At 37.8% G+C, this 20,689-nt stretch overlaps 1 protein-coding gene across 3 annotated transcripts in view; it reads right to left on the bottom strand.

The window, feature by feature from the left end:
- The window catches only part of AOAH (acyloxyacyl hydrolase), a 210,607-nt gene that overhangs the window by 149,289 nt on the left and 40,629 nt on the right, over window positions 1-20,689 (bottom strand). For 2 of the 3 annotated variants that reach the window (XM_054493687.1, XM_054493688.1), the window contains exon 3: window positions 11,182-11,248. In XM_054493687.1, the coding sequence (XP_054349662.1) occupies window positions 11,182-11,248 (67 nt within the window). Of the gene's footprint in view, window positions 1-7,439; window positions 7,542-11,181; window positions 11,249-20,689 lie in introns of all 3 variants that reach the window. The other variant, XM_054493689.1, reaches the window with a different exon arrangement.

Genomic DNA, 20,689 nt, shown 5'->3' with positions numbered 1-20,689 from the left:
ACTTGAATGTGAGAGTGGAGATGTGGACCACTCAGAGAGTGAGGCTGGCCATCTCTGAGCTGGAGAGTAGAAGAGGGGAACTGGACATGTGGTGTCCCTCTAGGTCCTCTAAGATGATTTATCATCAAAAAGACATAAAGTGACAAGTAGTCCTTTGGATAAAAAGAGAAAATGCTGAACCCCATAAATCTACACAAATTTAAAACCACTAGAATGTGCAAGATGCATAAGAAGTGGCAGTATGGCATGTGTACTCTTGCTCAGCCTTGGGACAGAAGGCCTAGACTACGCCTCATTTGCTGAATCTTTAAGCAGTCTGCAAACTCATAGGAACCATTCCCACCTTTTCTCTTTCCTAGAGCAGCAAATAAAGCCAAGAGAGTCACATTTTTCATTTTTAAAAAGATTTTTTCTTTTGAGCAGTTTTAGGTTTACAGTGAAATTGAGAGGAAAATACAGAGATGTCCCATTGACCTCCTGCCTCCACACATGCATAGGCTCCCCTATTATCATTATCTACCACCAGTAATTTCTTAAAATTGATAAACCTGCATTGACACACTATCATCGTCCAAAGTGTTTAGTTCACCTTAAGGTTCACTCTTGGTGTTGTATACTCTATGGGTTTGGACAAATGCATAATGACTTGTATTCACCATTATAGTATCGTACAGATTAGATTACCACTGCCCTAAAAATGCTCTGTGTTATGCCTATTTGTCTCTCTCTCCATCCTAACCCCTGGTAACCACGGATATCTTTGTAGTCTCCATAGTTTTCCCTTTTCCAGAATGTCATATAGTTGGAATCATACTGTATGTAGCCTTTTCAGACTGTTTTTTCTCACTTAGTAATACGCATTTAAGTTTACTCCATGTCTTTTTATGACTTGAGAGCTCATTTCCTTTTACTGCTGAACAATATTTCATTGTGTGGTTGTACCACAATTTGCTTATATGATTGGATATTGTGGCTGCTTCCAGTCTTTGATGATTATGAATAATGCTACTATTCTTGTGCAAGTTTTTGTGTGGACATAAGTTTTCAATTCAATTGGGTAAATACCTGGTGGTATGAATCCTGGCTTGTATGGTGAGATTATATTTTGTTTCATAAGAAACTATAGATTTTTTTTCAGTTTTTTTTTAATTTTAGCCATTCTATGAACAGTGGTATCTCATTGTTTTAATTTGCAGTCCTCTAAAAACATATAATGTTGAGCTTCTTTTCATAAGTTTATTTGTTATCTGTATACTTTTTAAGTGAGATGTCATTTAAGATCTTTAGTTTTAGGTTCATTTTTTTTTTAAACTGGGTTGTTTGTTGTTGTTGAGTTTTAAGAGTTTTTTTATGTGTCTATTTTGGATAACAGATCTTTATTAAACATATACTTTGCAAATAGTTTCTCTGAGTCTATTTATTTGTACTATGTAAAAAGTTATCACAAAACCCAAGGTCAACTAGATTTTCTCCTACACTTTTAGGAGTTTTGTAGTTTTGTTTTTTAAATTTATGTCTGTGATCCATTTTGAGTTCATTTTTGTGAAGGATGTAAGGTCTGTGTCTGGATTCATTTTTTTGCATGTAGATGTCCATTTGTTCCAACACCATCTGTTGAAATGACTATCTTTTTTTAAATCATATTACCTTTGCTCCTTTGTCAAAGGTCACTTTACTGTATTTATGTGGGTCTATTTCTGGGCTCTATTCTGTTCCATTAATTATTTGTCTGTTCTTTCACCAACACCCCGCTGTCTTGATTACTGTAGCTTTGTAGTAAGCCTGAGTTCAAGTAGTATCAGTCCTCCAACTTTGTTCTTCTTCAATATTGTGTTGACCATTCTTGATCTTTTGCCTCTCCATATAAACTTTAGAATCAATGTGTCAATATCTATAAAATAATTTGCTGGGATTCAGATTGATATTGCATTGAATCTACATGTGTTAGGCTGTTTTGCATTGCCATAAACAAATACTTGAGGCTGGGCAATTTATAAAGAAAAGAGGTTTACTTGGCTCACTGTTCTGCAGGCTGTACAAGCATGGCTCCAGCATCTCCTTTGAGTGAGGCCTCAGGAAGCTTTCAATCATGGTGGAAGGAAAAGGGTGAGTGGGAAGTATCACATGAAGAATGAAGAGAGCAGGAGTGAGAGAGTGAGGGGGAAAGTACCACATTCTTTTAAACAAACAAATCTCATGTGAACTCAGAGCACGAACTCGCTCATTACCAAGGGGATGACACTAAACCCTTCATGAGGAATCTGCCCCCATTATCTAATACCTCCTACTAGGCCCTACCTCCAACATGAGAAGTCACATTTCAACATGAGATATGGAGGTGACAAACATCCAAACAATATCACTACAGATCAAATTGGGAAGAAGTGACATCTTGACAATATTGATTCCCTCTATTCATGAACATGGAATATCTTTTCATTTATCTAGTTTTTAAATTTATTTCAATAAAGTGTTGTAATTTTCCTCATACAGATCTGGCACATATTTTGTTAAATTTACACATAAGTATTTTATTTCTAGAGGTGATAATGTAAATGGTATCATGTGTTTGATTTCAAATTCCACTTGTTCATTGTTGATATATAGGAAAGTGGTTCACTTTGTATATTAACTTTGTGTCCTGCAACCTTGATATAATTGCTTATTAGTTCTAGAATTTTTTTTTTTTTTGCCAATTCTTTTGGATTTTCCACATAGACAGTCATGTCACCTGAGAACAAAGTTAGTTTTATTTCTTTCTTCTCAATCAGTAGACTTTTTATTTCCTCTCCCTCTTATTGCATTAGCTAGGACTTTCAGTACAATGTTGAAAAGAGTGGTGAGAGAAGCATCCTTGCCTTGTTCCTCATCTTAGTGGGAAAGCTTCTAGTTCTCAGCATGAAGTATGATGTTCATTGTAGTCTTTTTGTAGATATTCTTTATCCAGTTGAGAAAGTTTTTCTCTAGTTATTTCTAGTTTACTGAGAGTTTTTTTTTTTAAATCACAAATGAGTATTGGAGTTCGTTAAATGCTTTTTCTGTGTCTATTAATATAATCATGAGATTTTTCTTTTTGAGCCTGTTGATACGATGGATTACAATATTTGATTTTTGAATGTTGAACCAGTCTTGTATATTTAGGATACACCTCACTAGTTGTAGCATATAATTCTTTTTATACATTTTTTATTTGATTTGCTAACATTTTGCTGAGGATTTTCTAATCTATATTCGTGAGAGATATTGGTCTGTAGTTTTCTTTTCTTGTAATGTCTTTGTCTGGTTTTGGTATTAGGATGATGCTGACCTCATAGAATGAGTTAGGAAGTATTCTCTTAGCTTCTATCTTCTGAAATAGATTATAGAGACTTGGTATACTTTCTTCCCCAAATATTTGGTATAATCTACCAGTGAATCTATCAGGGCTTCGTGTTTTTTGTTTTGGAAGATTATTAAATATTGATCCAATTTCTTTAATAGATATAGGCCTATTCAGATTGTCTATTTCTTCTTGTGTGTTTTGGCAGTTTGTGTCTTTCAAGGAATTGGCCCATTTCCTCTAGATTATCAAATTTGTGGGCATAGAATTATTTATAATATTTCTTGATTATCTTTTTAATATCTGTGGGATTTGTAGTGATGTCCTCTCTTTCAGTTCTGATATCAGTAGTTTGTGTTATCCCTCTTTTCCTTAGTTAGCCTAGCTAGAAGCTTATCAATTTTACTGATATTTTCAAAAAACCTAGCTTTTGGTTTAATTTTCTATTAATTTTCTATTTCTATATTAAATTTCTATTGATTTTTATGTTCAGTTTCCTTGTTTTCTGCTCAAATTTTTATTATTTATCTTGTGTTTACTTTGGATTTACTTTGCTCTTCATTTTCTAGTTTCTTAAGGTAGAAGCTTAGATGACTCATTTTAGGTTTTTATGTTTTTCTAATATAGTCATTCAATGCTACAAATTTCTCTCTAAGCACTGCTTTCACTTCATCACACGAATTTTGATAAGTTTTATTTTCAACTTTATTTAGTTCAAAATACCTTAAAATTTCTTTTGAGATTTCTTCTTAGGTTCATATGTTATTTAGAAGTGTTTAATCTCCATGTATTTTGTGATTTCTAGTTCTCTTTCTTTTACTGATTTCTAGTTTAATACCAATGTTGTCTGACAGCAGACATTATATAATTTCTATTCTTTTAAATTAAAATGTGTTTTATGTCTCAGAATGTAATGTATCTTGGTGAATGTTTCATGTGAACTTGAGAAGAATGTGTATTCTGCTGTTGTTGGATAAAACAGTCCTTAAATGTCAGTTACATCTGGTTGATTGATAGTGTTGTTGAGTTCAACTACAGTAGTCCCCCTTTATCTGAAGTTTTGATCTCCATGGTTTCAGTTATTTGTGGTCAACTGTAGTCCAAAAGTATTAAATGAAAAACTGCACAAAGAAACAACTCATAAATTATAAATTGCATGCTGTTTTAAGTAGTGTGATGAAATCTTGCACCATCCCACTCCATCTCACCTGGGATGTGAATTGTTCCTTTGTTCAGCATGCCCATGCTGTATACACTACCTACTTGTTAGTCACTCAGTAGCCTTCTCAGTTATCAGACTGATTGTCACCATCTCACAGTGCTTATGTTCAAGTAACCCTTATTTTACTTGATAACAGCCCCAAGGCACAAGGGTACTGTGCCTAATTTATAAATTAAACTTTGTCATAGATATGGGTGTATAGGAAAAAACATAGTATCTATAGGATTTGATAACTTTTATCCATGGTTTCAGGCATCCACTGGTGGTCTTGGAACATATTTCTCACAGATAAAGGAAGATTACTATATGTCTTTACTGATTTTCTGTTGGCTGGATCTGTCCATTTCTGATAGAGGGATGTTGAAGTTTCCAACTACAATAATGGATTCATCTCTTTATCCTTGCAGTTCTATCAGTTTTTGCCTCACATATTTTGATGCTCTGTTTTTAGGTGTATACCTATTAAGAATTTTTGTCTTATTGGAGAACTGACCCCTTTATCATTATGTAACTTTTATCCCTTTATCCCTGATAACTTCCCTTGTTTTGAAGTATGTTCTGTTTCAAATTAATTTGGCTACTCTTTCTTTTGATTAATGCTAGCATGCTATAGCTTTCTCTATCTCCTTTTAGTCTATATTTATCTTTATATTTAAAGTGAGTTTCTTGTTAGACAGCATATAATTGAGCCTAATTTTCTGATCCACTCTGACAATTTCTGTTTCTTAGTTGGTGCATTTAAACCATTGACAGTCAAAATGATTATCGATATAGTTAATACCTGCTATATTTGTTACTGTTTTTTATTTGTTACCCTTGTTCTTTGTTTTCATTTTTGTTTTCTACTCTTTTTCATTTCTCCTCTGCTCCCTCACTCCTACCATCAGAAACGTGAGAGTTCTTTGTGTGTGTGTGTGTGTCTCTAATAACTACTGTGAGAAATTAGTTGAACTCCTGGAGGTAAAACTCACAAAAGAGTGAGTGGGCACACCCCTATGACTTGGTTCCACTGGAATTTTTAACACAGTCTTGTCTACGTCTAGCTCCAGCAATTTGTCTATTATAGTACAGATTATCTTTCTTTAATACTGGCTCCTGTGGCAATTTTTGCTCTGGAAAGTTGTGATTCTCTGTATCCACCTGTTTCTCCCCAGTTTCGGAGGCAGCAGCTTGCCCAATAATCTTACTTCTTTTGTTGTTTGTTTGTTTTTTTGGAGACAAAGTCTCCCTCTGTCACCCGGGCTGCAGTGCAATGGCGCTATCTCAGCTCACTGCAACATTTGCCTCCTGGCTTCAAGCGATTCTAATGCCTCACGTTCTGGAGTAGCTGGGATGAGAGAGGTGCACCACCACCCCCGGCTAATTTTTGTATTTCTAATAGAGATGGGGTTTCACTATGTTGGCCAAAGTGGTCTTAAACTCCTGGACTCAAGTGATCCACCCGCCTTGGCCTCCCAAAGTGTTGGGATTACAGGTGTGAGCCACCACACCCAGCCCTGATCTTACTTCTCTTAAGGATCTATGAAGTATTGTTGGTTTTTCAGTTTGTTCAGCTTTTTAACCTCTGTTAGAACAGAGTGGTGACTTTCAAACTTCATAATGTTGAAACTATCACATTTTCATTTACTTCCTTTTACTACCTTTACAGCTATAGAAGTGTATAGAGTGCAGAATGCAGGAAGGGGAGGGCTTCAACACTTTGGCATAGCCAGCTAATGGACTGCTTGAATTAGAATCATGGTAGAATTACAGTCGATGATGATGACCATCATTATCATCATAAATCTAAAGAGGAGCAAGTATGACCAGACGGCAGAGCAACAGAGCCTGTGGCAGGGTTAGGGGAATAGAGCCTTTTTCACTTGAAAGTGCTCATATTTAGACCTGTGACATTACTTTCAAAGGAGTTTTATATATAAATTGTAGTCACAGAGATCCCCCAACAGAACTGAAAGATCTTCTTCATATAACTTAATACTTTTGTCTTGTTTCGAGGTCACATCCTTTATAGTGTACTATGAATTTAATTATTTCTATAAATCTTGTAATTATCTTGTGAATAACAGAATTATATTCCCTCCCACTCTTTTTTTTTTTTTTTTTTTTAAATGGAGTCTCTCTCTGTTGCCCAGGCTGGAGTGCAGTGGCATGATTTCGGCTCATTGCAACCTCCACCTCCTGGGTTCAAGCGATTCTTCTGCCTCAGCCTCCCGAGTAGCTGAGATTACAGGCACCCACCACCATGCCTGGCTAATTTTTATAGTTTTAGTAAAGACGGGGTTTCACCGTGTTGGTTAGGTTAGTCTCAAACTCCTGACCTCAAGTGATCCACCTGCCTCAGCCTCCCAAAATGCTGGGATTACAGGCATGAGTCACAGAGTGCAGTGGCTCTGCCCTGTATTTTTAATGCCTCTCCCAAAGCCATTAATTACATCTAAGGTATACCATAATTGTTATCAATTCTGTTTTGCATTTTTTTCTTGAAACTGTTAGTAGTTTATGCCTGTCCTGATCTCAGAGAGCTCCTGGGCTTAGGACATAAGAATTTGTGATTTAGAGAGAAGCATAAATAGATACCAGAAAGCAACACAGACAGACAGAGACCAGAGTCAGGCTTGCTACAGGAATGGAGAGAGCAATGGTGGTCTGGGCCACACAGAGGGGACCCAGCCGTGGTCACTGGCTGGGATTGAGCTGCCCCCTGAAGTAGCTCCTCCCTGCATGACTCAGGTTTTTGGGGGAACCCCTGAGTTCTCAGGTATCCTTTTTTTTTTTTTTAAGATCTTGTGGCTCTGCCTGTGGGAAGGAAATGTAATTGCTGCATAATTAGTCCATGAATTATTGAGAACTGAGTGGTGTGAAATAATGAGGAAGGATGCCCTTTGGGCTAGAAAATACCTTTAATATTGGAAGACTGATATTCAAGTAAAACTAAATCATGAGGTTGTCATTTTCAGGGTCTCCATCAATCTCGAGCTGTGTCTGATAGCTTAAAACAACCTGTATGAAGAACATGCCCAATGAGGAAACATTTCTGTCAGCTCACAACTAATACACATAGTGGGAAATTGTGGACAAACAAAACACATGGTGGACAGAACCACGAAGGTGGGATCAGACATCTGTTGTTTATTCATTTATTACATCTGTGGTTCTTCAAAAGTGGCCCACCTCATGCTAGCGAGAATTAGTTTCTTTATTAGAAAGAAAAATGTGATTCAGGCTGGAGTGCAGTGGCGTCATCTCAGCTCACTGCAACCTCTGTCTCCAGGGTTCAAGCAATTCCCCTGCCTCAAGCTCCCGAGTAGCTGGGACTACAGGCGCTCGCCACCACACTCGGCTAATTTTTTTGTATTTTAGTAGAGACAGGGTTTCACCATGTTGGCCAGGATGGTCTCGATCTCCTGACCTCATGATCCGCCCACCTTGGCCTCCCAAAGTGCTGAAATTACAGGCGTGAGCCACCGCGCCCGGCCTGCTGGTCCCATTCTTTCTCTGTACCTATGCCCGCTTGTCTCTTGTACAGTTCACATGCTGTACAGTTTGCATCTGCAGTGATGAGTACTGTGTCTGTCCTTTCTCTGATCCTTGTGCTTCACTGATTCTCACACTCACCACTCTATAGCCAGCTACAGAAGAGCAAGTTGTGTCTGAATTACCCCAGGCCACTTCTCGGTAACTCCCTGCACACTGCTCTTGGGAGCTGCTCTCTGGCACCCCCTTTTGGACACTTGCGCCCCCTTTGAGTTCCGGGACTTTTCAGCTTGCTGATCTGGTTCCCTGATCTAGGCTCCTACTAGGTGTATAAATAGATTCATCAAATAGACGAAAAGGGTTTCTTTTTTTTTTTCCTGTCTTCATACTTTTAAAAAACTTTCTTCACAGCTATCTAGTCATGGCTCATCTGTAATCATACTTTTTAAAAAAAAATTTATTAATTCAACAAACACTTATTGAAGACTTTCTATGCTTAAGTATTGCACCTGGGCGTGGAGATACAAAGCTCTCTCCTTTTCCCCCAGCTCTTCCTACCTCTTTTTCTTACTTTCTTTTTTACTTTCATAAACATATAGTCAGTATTTTGCTAAGTACCTGCAGATAGATGCAAAGATGAATAAAATGTAGTCCTAGCCCTCAAAAGGTTTTCCATCTAGATAGCAACTTAGAAAATTAATGGATAATTCAGTTACAAACAGCTGTGGTAAATGCCATGCTACGGGCTTGCACAGGGTATTAGGAAAATGTGTGCATGCTCACGAATGTACATGTCTGTATGAGTGTGCATGTGCTCATGTGCATGTGTATGTATGTGTGTGTGCGTGTGTGCATGTCTGTGTGTGTGCACGTGTTTGTGTGTGTGTGTGTGCCTGTTTGCCTGTGTGTGTGGGAGTGGGTTCATAAGATTTGTTTGGGTTAGAGGTAGGGGATAGAGGTTTTGGATGTGCCAAGCTGAGTGAACATCTCGTACAGAGATCCTGAGGCAGAAACCTCCTGGTGTGTGGGGAGACTACAAGTGGTTTGGAGTGTAGTGTGCTATGGAGTGGCAAGGGGTGAGTCTGGAAATTCCCTCAGAAACCAGTTCCTGATGAGCCTTGTGTATGGGGCTAGGAGTCCTGCAGAGGATGTGAAGACTTCGTATAATTTTACGTTAAGGGAGTACCATAGTTGAGTTTGCGTTAAAACATACTAGTCTAGCTATAATGTAGATTATGAAATGGGCAGGGCAATGGGCAAGTTTGTAGGCCTGGAGTCCTGTTGGGAGGCAGTGGCAATAATAGTGGCAATAGCTAAGAATAAAGGATCCCTGCCTTCCAAACACAGCCCAGGGGTTATGAAAAATTGTTTGCCATAACAGAGCAAGATCGCTATTAGGAGAAGCAAGTGCACAGTATGACAGATTACTGATGACCTCCCTGCCTGTATGATTTTAAGTTCCTTCTGTCTTTAAAACGTTGTGACTCTAGGCTACCCTGTTGTAGAGGGGGATGCTGTGTTGTGAACATCTCTGCTGTAAGGCTAATGGCCCCTTGAAGAGGAATCATGTAAGAATGTTCCTAGGAACCAACCCAAATGCCCATCAATGATAGACTGCATAAAGAAAATGTGGCACATATACATCATGGAATACTATGCAGCCATAAAAATGATGAGTGCTCGTCCTTTGCAGGGACATGGATGAAGCTAGAAACCATCATTCTCAGCAAATTATCACAAGATCAGAAAATCAAACACCACATGTTCTCACTCATAAGTGGGAGTTGAACAATGCAAACACATGGACACAGGGAGGGGAACATCACACACCAGGTCCTGTCAGAGGGTGGGGGAAAGGGGAGGGAGAGCATTAGGACAAATACCTAATGAATGTGGGGCTTAAAACCCAGATGACAGGTTGATAGGTACAGCAAACTACCATGGCACATGTATACCTATGTAACAAAACTACATGTTCAGCACATGTATCCCAGAACTTAAAGTTAAAAAAAAATAGAATGTTCCTAGGAGCACTGTTCACAAGAGTTAAAACCAGAAAGCAATTAAACATATAATTTATGTATAATAAATTATAAAATGTTTATAATAACACATATATGATGATGAATGATTTATATTTGTATATTTTATACATAATAAAACTATAGAAAAACCTCCATAATTTTTTTTTATAGAAGGCAGAAGAAGGATGAACATGGAATTTAGGATGATGCTCACTTGGGTGGGAAAAGCCTAAGAATAAAGGGGAGGGACCATAGGGGCAGAGAAAGTTATTGTCAAGGTCCTAGACTTTGTTTTGGGTGGTGGGTTCAGGAGCTTATTTCAGTATTCAAAGTAACTAAATAAGAATATAATAAGTGTAAGACAGCCGTGTATGGATCATTGATGAGAGAGTGCCATGAACTGAGAAACAGGGCTTATTTGAATCAGTGCCCTGAGCTCAAAAAAAGAAAAACAGTAGCCGGGCATGGTGGCTTATGCCTGTAATCCCAGCACTTTGAGAGGCCAAGGTGGGCAGATCATGAGGTCAAGAGTTTGAGACTGTCCTAGCCAACATGGCAAAACCCCATCTCTACTAAGAATACAAAAATTAGCCGGTGTGGTGGCGCATGCCCGTAATCCCAGCCTCTTAGGCTAAGGCAGGAGAATTGCTTGAACCCGGGGGGCGGAGGTTGCAGTGAGCCGAGATCACACCACTGCACTCCAGCCTGGGCTACAGAGCAAGACCGTGTCTCAGGAAAAAAAAAAAAAAAGGAAAAAAAGAAAAACAGTAAAAGAAAAAGCAGACTGTGATAATGCGAGGAGCAAGGGCTGGGAGTAGGGAGGCGGAGAGAAGCCAGGAAACCGGCTAAGTGGGGAGAGAAGATGTGGCCTGGGAATCCAGGGAGGCAGAGAGGGCTCGGAAGAAAGATTCAATCACCCAAGTACAGGTTGCCACACTGTAATTCAAGGGGAGCCTTTGTGTAGAGTGACGAAGGATCCAAATCAGGTTCCAATTTTCCACTATTACTAAGAGCTGGAATAACACCTCGAGCCCTGTCCAGAAAGTGCATCATGCTGAACACAGAGCCTCCCACCTCCCAGTTTTCTTGTTCCTCCCATGTCCCAGCAATGGAATCAGAGTTATGTGTCATGGCATACTCACAGTTTTATGATGTCTGATCCAAACTTGTCAATGACTAAATAGCAGGTGGTTTTCAAGAATAGTTTTTCTAAAAAATATAAAGAGGGAAATTGAATATATTTTTATTGGGACAAATTTAACACACCTTAATAATGATTATCTTTGCTAGGAACTGAAGCTGAGTGAACTCTGATTGAGGAGAATCTATCTTGTCATGATGCGTCTCACATAGGGGGGCCCAGGCCTTGCTGGATGATGGAGTGGTGAAACAAGATAAATATGGGAACGCTCCCTGGTACTTCAATTTTGATTAATGTTAAATAATGTGAAATATTATTTTTGTATTAAAATAGATATATTCTATGACTTTTTAGACAAAAAAGTAAGAGACTTTAAATACACAGTGCTCGGCTGGGTGCAGTGGCTCACGCCTGCAATCCCAGCACTTTGGGAGGGCAAGGCAGGTGGATCGCCTGAGGTCAGGAGTTTGAGACCAGCCTGGCCAACATAGTGAAACCCTGTCTCTCCTAAAAATACAAAAAATTAGCTGGGTGTAGTGGCAGGTGCTTGTAATCCCAGTTACTAGGGAGGCTGAGGCAGGAGAATCGCTTGAACCTGGGAGGCAGAGGTTGCAGTGAGCCGAGATCGCGCCATTGCACTCCAGCCTGGGCAACAAGAGTGAAACTCCGTCTCAAATAAATAAATAAATAAATTGTGCTCTTGAAGTAGGCAATTAAAACTGCGTCCTCACATTATGAATGACCTTAAATAAATAAAAGGGATTATAATGGAATGCTATGAACAGGTGCATGGCAATAAATTAGGTAACTTAGATAAAATAAAAAATTCTTAGAAAGACACATAATGCCCAAATGGACTCAAGAATAGACAATTTTAAGAAACATATAACAAGTAAAGAGATTGAATTAGTAATTAAAAACTTCCCACAAAGGAAAGCCTAAGACCAGCTAGCTTCACCAGATAGGATTCACTGGCGAATCTACCAAAAAGTTAAAGAATTAATAACAATTTATTAAGAACTCTTCCAAAAAATGGAAGCAGAGTGAGCATTTCTTAACTTATTTATGAGGTTAATATTACCCTGATACTAAAACCAGAAACCTTCCTCCGAAAGAATGTAGACCTGAATCTCTCATGAATATAACCACAAAGATCCTCAACAAAATACTAGCAAATGAGATCCAGCAATACAGAAATTATACACCATGATCAGATGGGATTTATCCCAGGAATGCAAAATTGGGTTAACATCTGGAAATCAGTTAATGTATTACTCCCATATCAACAACATTAAAAAAACCATATGATTATCCAATATAGGCAGAAGATATTTGACAAAATATAACACTGCTTCATGATTTTATTAGGAATAAAAGGGAACGTCCTCAACATAATAAAGGTTATCTACAAAAAACCTGACAACTTACATGATATTTAGTGGTGAAAAATTAAATACTGTCCCCTCAGTATCAGGAAAATATAAGAATATCTGCAGTCACTACTTTTATTCAATGTTATAAGTTCTAGCCAGGAGAATTAGGCAAGAAAAAGAAATAAAAAGCATTCAGACTGGAAAGTAAAGATGTAAGACTATCTTGTGGCTGATATGATCCTCCATGTAGAAAATCCTAAGGAATCTGTTAAAAACTATAAGAACTAATAAATAAGTTCACTAAGGTTGCAGGATACAAGATCAATATGCAAAACCAATTGTATTTCTATGTAGCAGAAGTGAGCAAATAAAAACTGAAATTAAGGAAAACAATTCCATTTACAGTAGCATCAAAAAGAACTAAATTCTTAGGAACAAACTTAATCAAAAAAAGTGCAAAATATATACTCTGAAAACTACATTGTTAAAAGAAGTTAAAGGAGACCTAAATAAATGGAAAGACATTCCATATTCACGAATTGGCAGACTTAATACTGTTAAGAGGGCAATTCTTCCCAAACTGATCCACAGATTCAGTGCAATCTCTACCAAAATCCTAGCTAACTTCTTTGCAGAAACTGAGCAGCAGATCCTAACATTCATACGAAAAGTCAAGCGACTCAGAACACCAAAACAAAGTTGGAGGACTGACATTTCCCAATTTCAAAGCTAGACAGCTACTGTAATCAAGACAGCATGGTATTAACATAAAGACAGACATATGGATCAATGAAATAGAATCAATAGTTCAGGAACAAACCCTAACATTTAGTCAAATGATTTTAAGCAAAAGTGCAAAGACCATTTCATTGGAGGAATTTAACGAATGGTGCTGGGACAACTGGATAGCCACAGGCAAAAGAATGAATTTGGACACTTACTTCACACCATATACAAAAATTAACTCAAAATGGGTCAAAGACCTAAATGTAAGAGTGAAAACCGTAAAATTCCTACAAGAAAACATTGGCATAAATCTTAGTGACTTTGGGTTAGGCAATGTTTTCTTAGATATGACACCAAAAGCACAAGCAAAAGAAGAAAAAAACCTGACAAACTTGACTTCATTAAAATAACAGTAAGTTTTGTGCTTCATAGAACACCAACAGAAAGTAAAAAGACATCCCACAGAATGGGAGAAAATTTTTGCCAATCATATATCAAATGACCTATCACAGTGCTAGAATATATAAAGGACTATTACAACTCAATAATAAAAAGACAAATAGTCCAATTAAAATATGTACAAAGGATCTGAATAGACAGTTTTCCAAAGAAGATATACCAATGTCCAAAAGTCACATGAAAAGATACTCAACATCATTAGCTACCAAGGAAATGCAATTCAAAGCCAAAATGAGATACAACTTCATATCCACTATAACGTGTTATAATAAAAGAGAGAATAATACGTGTTGGTGAGGATGTGGAGAAATCAAAACTTGTACAATGCTGATGGCAATGTAAACTGGTGCAGCCAGTTTGTAACCAGCCTACCAGTTCCCTCAGACTGTTTAACATAGAGTTACTATGTGATCCAGCAATTCTACTATATATATATATAAACATATGTCCACACAGAAAAGTGTACACAAATATTTATAGCAGCATTTTGCATAATAGCCAAGAAATGTAAACTGCTCAAATACCCATCAGCTAATAGATCAACAAACGTGGTATACCCATACAATGCAATATTATTCAGCCATAAAAAGTAATAAAGTTATAACACATGCTACAACATAGTGAATCTCTAAAACAGTATGGTAAGAGAAAGAAATCAGTCACACAAGACCAGACATTGTACGATTCCATTTATATGAAATGCCCAAAACAGGCAAAGTCATAGACACAGAAAGTAGATTAGTGGTTGCTTAGGGCTGGAAAGAGCGGGTGTTTGTGGGGGGATGCTAAAAGGCATGTAGTTTCTTTCTGGTGTAATGAAAATGTTCTAAAATTGATTGTGGTGACTGATGAACACGCAACTCTATGACTGTCCTGAAAGTCACTAAATTGTACACTTTAAATGAGTGAACTGTAGAGTATGTGAATTGTAGCTTAATAAAAGTGTTTAAATACAGATTCCCTTTCCCTTGAGATCCTTTTTAGGGGTGCTACTGTGGAGAGGGTCAAGAAGCTCTGATGTCACAGTATACTCAGAGACCTGCATTTCATTCAGTACCAGCCCACTGGCTTCTGGCCTTGGAGAAATTGCGTCCCCTTTCTGGACTTCCATTTCCTCATCTGAAAAAATGTGGTTGTAGGATTTGGTCCCTTTCACTATAGTGTCTGCTTAGTTTGGAGACTTTTGTAAGAGACATTCTGAATTAAATGAAGGAACTTTGGAAAAAAGTTAAAAGTACTGCTAATGCAGAACTGGCTTAGCCTAGAGCAGAGCAATTTAAAAACGGACATTAGGGTGTTCTTTGATAAATTTCTAATACTGGCTAAAAGGCAGAGAAAATTCATCTTCTTTCTGGTAAGATAAGCAGTGTGTGTGTGTGTGTGTGTGTGTGTGTGTGCGTGTGTGTGTTTCTTAGAATTCTGTTTAGCTCAAGTCAAAGCGAATGGCTGCAGGTTCCTCCCTCCCTGAGCAGGACCATTTGAATAGTTTCCGGTAGAGTCTTCTGTGATTGTTAGCTTGGGAGGCCCCTGGAGCAATGGCTGATATGGGACATGAAATGCCCTCTGAGAGCTAAATTCTGAGATCAATACGTAAGGGTACAAAGCAGAAATATGCAAAATCTCTAGAAAGAGCCAGCTATCCCCAGTCAGCCATAATCAGATGGTAACCTGATTGTTACTGATACACCTGAAGAAAATTTGGCATTTACATATTGACAGTAGCCTAGCTAAAGTAAAAATTATACTGTTAAACTCTGCCTGTGACAAGGATCATACAAGAGTATTTAATTTCTACAGATTAAAAGAGACTTGGAACAGCATAGGAAAAAAGAAAATGTGGCTATTCCAAAGGACAAAATAAAGTTAAAATAAGACCAATTAAGCAGTTATCATACATTGGGTATATACAGACGTATGTGTAAATAAAACATAGGACATTCCAATTTGTAAGTTACCTTCACGTTTACCATCACTTCCTTTCTCATAAGAATCTTTTCTAGTTCTAGATCCCTGAGGAATCGCCAAACTGTCTTCCACAATGGTTGAACTAGTTTACATGTACCCTAGAACTTAAAGTATAATAAATATATACATGAAAAAGAAAAATAAATGTATCGAGACCTCAAAAAAAAGAATCTTTTGAGGGAGTAATTATTTTTATCCTTATTCTATAGACAAGAACATTAAGACTTAGAGAGCTTAAGATCACAAACACAGCAAGTGGTTCAGCTGAGATTAAAGTATTTTACTCCAAAACGCCTTGTTATTTGTAGTATACATTTCAATGTGCTTAGGACATTTTATTTGATGCCTTATCTACCTCAAGTATGGCAGATATTGTTGTACATTATTATATGTATAATATGTATACATTATTACATATGTATACATTATTATATACAAACTTGAAGCACAGTGCGACCAAGGGACCACATAATTTTTTTTTTTTGAGATGGAGTCTTGCTTTGTCACCAGGCTGGAGTGCAGTGGTGCAATCTCAGCTTACTGCAACCTCCACCTCAAGGGTTCAAACGATTCTTCTGCGTCAGCCTCCCGAGTAGCTAGGACTACAGGCACATGCCACCACGCCCAGCTAATTTTTGTATTTTTAGTAGAGACGGGGTTTCACCATGTTGGCCAGGATGGTCATGATCTCTTGACCTTGTGACTACAAGACTACATGAGTTTTTAACAATTATAATCCACAGAGATAAGATTTCTGCATAGGTGACCCAAGAAAGTGAAGTTATAGCAAGACTCTCAGGGCATATGATTCTGTTGACCCCTGACTAGTGAGAATGATTCCATTAATCATTTTCCATTAACAATTCTGAGATCCTTCCAAGGTGCTTCCTAATGGGAGCCAGAGGCAAAAGTAGTGGATGAAACTGAGGGTCGGAAATGCTTGCACAATTAGAAAAAAACTGTCTTATAGGGCACAGGAAAGGCAACATGATTTACTAAGAGATTATTCTCAAGAATGGTGCTTATGTGATTTCCCTGCTAAAGCTTTGTTTTTTGTACTTTTTTAGCTTTGGAGGTGAAAGTAATACTTCACTGAAAAATAATTTAAAAATAATTGTGTGTTTATGTGCTTAATTTCATATCTCCTCTTCCCCATTCACCTGGCCTACCAGACAGAAGGCAATGCAATACTGGATCCCAGTAGGCACTGTGGGTCAGGCCTATTATGTCTTCTAGGAGAAATCCTTAGCTAGGAGAACGTCTATCTTTGCCACCCCATACGACTCACATAACCATTCTGTTTCTGTGTCTTGTTTTTCTCATCCATAAAATGGAAGCAATACTGCCCATGGTGTCCTTTAACCTGAATTAAGTGTTCTATTTTCAGCTGGAGGTAAAACAAGAATTGATAAAATGAAAATAACCCCCAATAACCTTCTCAATCCTTTAAAATTGCTCCAATTGAAAAGGCAACTGATCATTGAAAACCAAAATATCTATCTTGTTTCCCTTGGTGAAATACCAGTTTCCACTTCACCAGAATCTGACTTTCAGCCTCTCACTTGATCTTACCAGGCTCTGACATTTTCTGTTCGAAGTTAGAAGAAGCTAAGATGGTACCTTGAACCAGCAATCTTGTTTTGGGTTGTTTCATATTTTTCTAGTATATTAAGAAGAGGGAATAATCTAGGAAATAGGATTTTTAGTCAGTCGTTCACCTTTGGACGATGCAACTTTGCCAAAAAAGAGAACATCTAACTCGAGGTTATACCTGCCAATGTTGTCTATCACACAGAAGGCAACCAGTTAAAACAAGGCTTAATGATAACTGTGACTGTTCTTCATTGTTTTCCTTCTTTAAAATGGTAATAATATTTTTCTTCTTCTTCTGTAACTCAGAGATGTGAAAATACAAAGTAAAGCTTATAACAAATTGTGAATGTTCAATAGAGGAATAAATAAATAAAATATAGAACTTATATGGTAAAGAAGTATAGAGTAATTAAGAGGCTTGACCTAGGCCTATATGCCTTAACATGTATAGATCTTAAAATCATGTTGCGTGAAAAAAAAACTTGCTGAGCAACGCATACGGTAGACCATTGATGTCAAATTAAAGCCTTCGCAAGGGAGGAGTATGGAAAGATGGTGGTGGAGGCAGCAGAATTTTGAAATCCCTTTGAATCTCTACAAAAAAAAAAGGAGTGTAATCCCAGCACTTTGGGAGGCCGAGGCGGACAGATCACCTGAGGTCAGGAGTTAAAGACCAGCCTGACCAACATGGTGAAACCCCGTGTCTACTAAAAATGCAAAAATTAGCCAGGCATCGTGATGGGTATAATCCCAGCTACTCGGGAGGCTGAGGCAGGAGAATCGCTTGAACCCAGGAGGCAGAGGTTGTAGTGAGCTGAGATTGCGCCACTGCACCTCAGCCTAGGTGACAGAGCAAGACTCTGTCTCCAAAAAAAAAATAAACAAATAAATAAAAAAGAGTACCTGAATAGCAAGACCGAAAACCCTCAGAAAGCAGTTACCACAAAGCTAGGTATATCCATGAACCCCAATGTGCAATTAGGTGAGAATAAACCACTGCACAACTGCAAGACCTATGGGCCATCAACTTCTGTGAGGGAGGAAGTAGAGGGAAGCAATGGATGACAGATAAAACCGAGAACAGGAGAATCCCCAGACAGCTGACAGGTGTTGAGTAGAACGCATGGCGGGCCAATTAGAGAACAGCTGCTGGACAGGGAGGGGTTTTGCCCAATCAATAGCTGGTGAATGCAAGGAGTTCAAGACTAGAAGGAATTAGGGGCTAGAGTCATCTGGCACCCACAAGGGACCCACTGGAGCTCCCTTCCAGGGCAAGGCCCACACTGAGGAGAAACTGCTGGGGATAGAGAAAGTCCAGATGAAAGTAAATAGGGAAAACAGTCAGAAAATCTCAGAAAGCAAGCTGCCACAATTTTTTTTAACACTACCCCAAAACAACAGAAGAAGGAGCTCTGTGCATTTAGAAAAACTACCCTGAACCACCTCTCTTTCTAAGAGTTTTTGAAAACTAATTTCACATAAAAATGAGCAACAGAAATGTATCTAGGTCAACTCCCATACAAAGTTATTATAAGAAGAAAAAGATTAAGGAACAGAATAACATCCCTACAGATAGTAAAAGCATGCCAGAAAGTCATGCCAAAAAAGGATTAAAACATAACATATTATTTCTAAACATATTATTTTAAAATGAGCTAAGAGGCATTAATAAAATGATATAAGACATGAAAAAATAGCAAGAATAAGAATTAGAAAAACTCAGATATGGAATAAAAGAACTCAGGAAAAAATAAAACATGAAATAAAGAATAAAGAAGTGAAGTATAAACTAGAATGAATACAAGAACAAGTGAAAACAGTAGATGAGGTCTTAAGTGAAATAGAAGGTAGAGAGGAGGAAAAATTTTAAGATAAAAAATAAATAAAGAGATTAAAATAAATTCAAGAGATAGGCAAAATAGCAAAGACAGGCAAAGAAGATTCAAATGTGGATGATAGAAATCCCAGAGGAAAAAAACAAAATCAAGGAAACCAAACAAACACTAAAACATTCCTAAAATTAGAAAATATGTATGTGAAATCACATTGAGAGAGCACACAGCATGCCTGAGAACATCAATACACAACAGCTGGCACCAAATTATCTTCTAGTTAGATGACTAAATTTTATAGAAAAAAAATCTTCTGAACTTCAAAGTATAAACAGATAATAACTGATAAGGACAAGGTAAATTAGATTTTCAATAGGCTTTTGAATACTATATTTAAGATGCTCAGGGAAAGACATCGTGTGCCAAGGAGTTTTATATACAGAAAAGCATTGATTTTCAAGTATAAAGGGCGCAGACAGCCTGTTATCAACATGCAAGAATTCAAGGAATATTTGTTGCTATGAGCCCTTCTGGAGGAATGAACTTTAGACAACAATTCAACTAGAGAGAGAATTCACAGAAGGGCTGGTGGTGAACATTAATCATACAGTTGCTGATGCAGCTAAGACTAAATGAGGGTGAAAAGGGAATAGGTGTTATATGTAGTGGCAATATGCTCAGATAAGGTAGGACAATGATTAAAAAGGGTGGAGAAATGGGAAAGGCATATGCAAAAAAAAAACAATTCTAACTGCTCATAAGAATTAGAAAATATATTAATGATGGTAGCATTAGAATTGATATTCTGAGACTGTTGTATGTGCAAGGAAGGATAGGTAAATGAGTAATGATTGGAGATTTTAATTCTATCAATCCCTTTGTGCTTGACAATTGGGACTTTGTGTGGAAAGGAGATATAGATACAATACAGAAGACATTAAGAAAAAAATTTTGTGGTTCTGAACTTGAATTTGAAGTGTCAGTATGAACTCAGATATTTTATCTTAAAAGCTGACGTGTGTAAATGTATATACATAGGTTTCCTATTTCTGCCCACTGAAAAGGCCTAGAAAGAATGGTCAACTCAAATTAGCCAGGTGCGGTGGCGGGCTCCTGTAATCCCAGCTACTCAGGAGGCTGAGGCAGGAGAATCATTTGAACAAGGATGGCAGAGGTTGCAGTGAGCCGAGATCGAGCCATTGCACTCCAGCCTGAACAATAGAGCAAGACTCTGTCTCAAAAAGAAAAAAAAAAAAAGAGTGGCCAACTCAGTAACAATGAACATTCCTAAGCATCTGGTTTGTGGTCTTGAAGCATTATTTCTCACTAAAAGAAACCAGGGCTTTTAAGAGAAATGACTGATTTCAAGCCTCGGGCTTGATATGTACCAGATAGGGCTGGAATACTTTGTCATACCAGTTAGCAAAGAAACTTATCGAAGGTTACTGAGGCTCATGTGCAAAGGACTTGAGTCAGCTTGAAGGAGGTGCCACTGCTCAAAGCTCAATGGGATCATCTGAGCTTCAAAAGGATAATAATTGCACTTGACTGAAACCCATTA

The sequence above is a fragment of the Pongo pygmaeus genome, chromosome 6 (genome assembly GCF_028885625.2).
Source record: "Pongo pygmaeus isolate AG05252 chromosome 6, NHGRI_mPonPyg2-v2.0_pri, whole genome shotgun sequence".
In the NCBI taxonomy this organism is placed as follows: domain Eukaryota; kingdom Metazoa; phylum Chordata; class Mammalia; order Primates; family Hominidae; genus Pongo; species Pongo pygmaeus.
This window is presented reverse-complemented; position numbering and strand designations above follow the sequence as displayed.